The 2763-nt window shown below is 58.2% G+C and overlaps 2 protein-coding genes across 2 annotated transcripts in view; both read right to left on the reverse strand.

The window, feature by feature from the left end:
• The window catches only part of NOL7 (nucleolar protein 7), a 6732-nt gene extending 5978 nt beyond the window's left edge, over positions 1-754 (reverse strand). The window contains exons 1-3 of the mRNA XM_019523142.1: positions 545-754; positions 410-470; positions 236-294 (exon numbers count right to left, since the gene is read on the reverse strand). Of these exons, the coding sequence (XP_019378687.1) occupies positions 236-294; positions 410-470; positions 545-726 (302 nt within the window). The 5' untranslated portion in view covers positions 727-754. The remainder of the gene's footprint in view (positions 1-235; positions 295-409; positions 471-544) is intronic.
• Positions 755-1273: 519 nt separating this feature from the next.
• Positions 1274-2763, reverse strand: part of SIRT5 (sirtuin 5) — a 28176-nt gene continuing 26686 nt past the window's right edge. The window contains exon 8 of the mRNA XM_019523197.1: positions 1274-1547. Within this exon, the coding sequence (XP_019378742.1) occupies positions 1472-1547 (76 nt within the window). The 3' untranslated portion in view covers positions 1274-1471. The remainder of the gene's footprint in view (positions 1548-2763) is intronic.

The following is a 2763-nucleotide window of genomic DNA, read 5'->3' on the forward strand; positions in this document are numbered from 1 at the left end:
GGTGGGGGGGGGGGGGGGGGGGGGAGATCTGCCTCATTTCTGGCAAACCCAGGGCAACAGTCCAAGAGACAAGTGCTCACAGCCTCCAGCAGGTCAGGTCCAGGTGGCTCCAGTTCAGGAGCCTGGCCCCTCACTCCACCAATGCCCCTTTCCTTCAAGAGCCTCCCTGCTTCCTCCCTGGGAGCCAGACGCAAGACAACGGGCTCGGCCCCCGGGCCTGCGCCCCTCCACTCACCTGTGGGGCGGGGCCGGATGCAGCGCTTCCAGCACGGCCGCGGGCAGCGCCTTCTTCTCCTGCGGACGGACACAGATGGTGGCAGCGCCGCGGAGGCCGGGCGGCCCCCCCCCGTGCTGGCCCAATCCGATCACCCGGCCCCGGCCCCAGCCCCAGCCTCAGCCTCCCCGGTACCTTCTGCTCCTTGAACAGCTCCTGGCGCCGCCGCCGCTTCGCTCTGAGCTCCGCGCGCTCCCTGCGGGGGGAGGGGGGCGGTGAGGCCTGGGGGAGGAGGGGAGCCGGGGAGGGATGGGGGGGACAGGCCGTTACCTGCGCGCCGCTGCCTCCGCGAGGCTCCGCCTGGCCTCAGCCTCCGCCTTGGCCCGCTCAAAGGGCACCTCCTCTGGGGCTTCCGCCTCGTCCTCCTCCGACGAGGAGGAGGGGGGAAAGGGAACGGCCGCGGGCAGCGTGGGCTCCTCTGCCCACCCCCCACGTCGCCTCCGCGGAACCATCTTGTCCGGAAGAGACGCCCCCTGACCCGGAAGTGTCCCAACGACCCCCCCCAGCTTCCTAGGCTGCGTTATACGCATGCGCAATCCCCCCCTTCCCAGGCTGCCTTGCGGCCCCAAAAGAATCTGCCCTCACGCGCAGCGGGGAGGTAGTGTGCAGGCGTGAGACCCTACTCGCTGGGGCTGCCCTTCTACCCCGGAGGTGCGGGGCAGGGCGGAGGCCTCTCCTTGAGGGCATCGGTACGTGGCAGACACATGGCGCTCACAGCCCAAACCCGGCGGGGCGGGAGCTGGTACCCCCCCTCCTTTCCTGGCACCAGGGAGGCAGTAGGCACTTCCAGCTCTTAGCCCAGAAGCCCTCAGCATTTCTTCCCTTGCTCTCATGAAAAGCCCCCCCTCCAATATGACCCCCACCCCACGACACACACAGGCACACAGAGCCTGCTTGGCACCCACCGGGCAGCAGACCCAGACAGCGCAACACTAGAGAAATTTTCCAGCCTGCAACTGGCAGTGGCTTTGTTCAAAAGAAGAGAGTCCATTTTACTCCTGCAACTTCACTTCTCTTTCTTTTATTCCGCAGCTTTCAGGTCCCCCCCCCTTGCGACCTGGGCCTCCTTCAGTTCCTTTCTTGTCTCAGTTTGGTCTCCTTGGAAAGCCGGCCCGTGTCCTTACCGGCTGGTACCAACTCGCTGGGTGTGTGTTTCCAGGTGGTCTCAGCAGCTCGATTCTTCCCCTGGGCCAGTGCTCACAAGATTAGCTCAGTTTCGTGGTGGGCAAGCGCTGGAGGCAGGGTGGTTCCACAAGGACCAGAAAAATGAAACCTAGAGACAAGGAGCGCGGTTAGGGAAATGAACAGTAACCACAGGCAGGGAACAGGTCAGAGAATCATGCTGCTGGTCCACGTCATCTGTATGTTTCCCTTCATCCTGGAGTCTTCAGTCAGACTGAAAAGGAATGATTCGTTTCATGGTGGAGGCTCCAGCTCATGCAAAGCCTGTTCAAGTAGAAGTTTAACACTAAAGGATTCAACAGAATAAGGAAGAAAATACGAGCTGAATCCTAGGGACTTCATATAAAACTTTTTGTATTTTGCCTAAACTGGTAGTTGATTTAAATAAAACACTGCAGATACGGTGGGAGAGGTTAACAGGACAAGAACCGCAAAGGATTACGCACTTCGGGACCTCTCCTCCAGGTAGCTGAAACAAATGTTAGTTTCTCCAAACAGGTCATAATCTCTTTGCAGTTTTTCTAGGCATTCAGTTTTATTTTTACCAGTACAATATAAGAAAACATTTAGGATCATTATAGTAAAGTTGAGCTGGAAAGGGCCTTGTGAACTCATCCAATCCAGTCCCCTGCTCTAGGCAGGATCATCCTGGACTAAACCACCCCAGCAAAGCATCCGTCCAACCTGCTCTTGAAAACATTAAAAAATGTTCATGCATGGAGAGTCCAGGCAGTGCTGCAGCTCAGCTATTCATTCCCCAGTCTGCATCTGTGCCCACAACTATTCCATCCCAAGTGCAGGACTTTGTACTTGTCCTTGAACTTCATCTGATAAACTGGAAAAATGGTCTGCAGTCAATCGAGGTCTACTGGATCCTAACCTAGGGTGATCACCTGTTGCAAATGGAGAAGCAGGACACATGCCCACTTCCTACCCCACCCCTATGGGCAGCATGATCAGAGTGAAGCCAAGCAGAGCCTGTGGGGGGCGGGGGAGGATGCAGACTGTCCACTGTGGGGCTCCCTGCTGCATTCCCCCCAGGACCTTTGCAGTCCCAGCAGGCACGCCCCGGCAAGGGAGGTTGAGGAGCCTCAGTACTGCTGCCACGAGCCCTGTGCCAGTCACTCTGCCATGGTTTCATAGTTAGTGGGGTCAGAAGCAGATCATCAAGTCCGATCCCCTGCCATGGCAGGAAAAAGTACTGGGGTCAAACGACCCCAGCAAGGTGTACATCTAGCCTCCTCTTAAAGACCCCCAGGGTAGAAGCCAGCACCATTTCACTTGGCAGTTGGCTCCAGATCCTAGCC

The sequence above is a fragment of the Gavialis gangeticus genome, unplaced genomic scaffold, assembly GCF_001723915.1.
Source record: "Gavialis gangeticus isolate Ggan-Ray unplaced genomic scaffold, GavGan_comp1, whole genome shotgun sequence".
Taxonomy (NCBI): domain Eukaryota; kingdom Metazoa; phylum Chordata; order Crocodylia; family Gavialidae; genus Gavialis; species Gavialis gangeticus.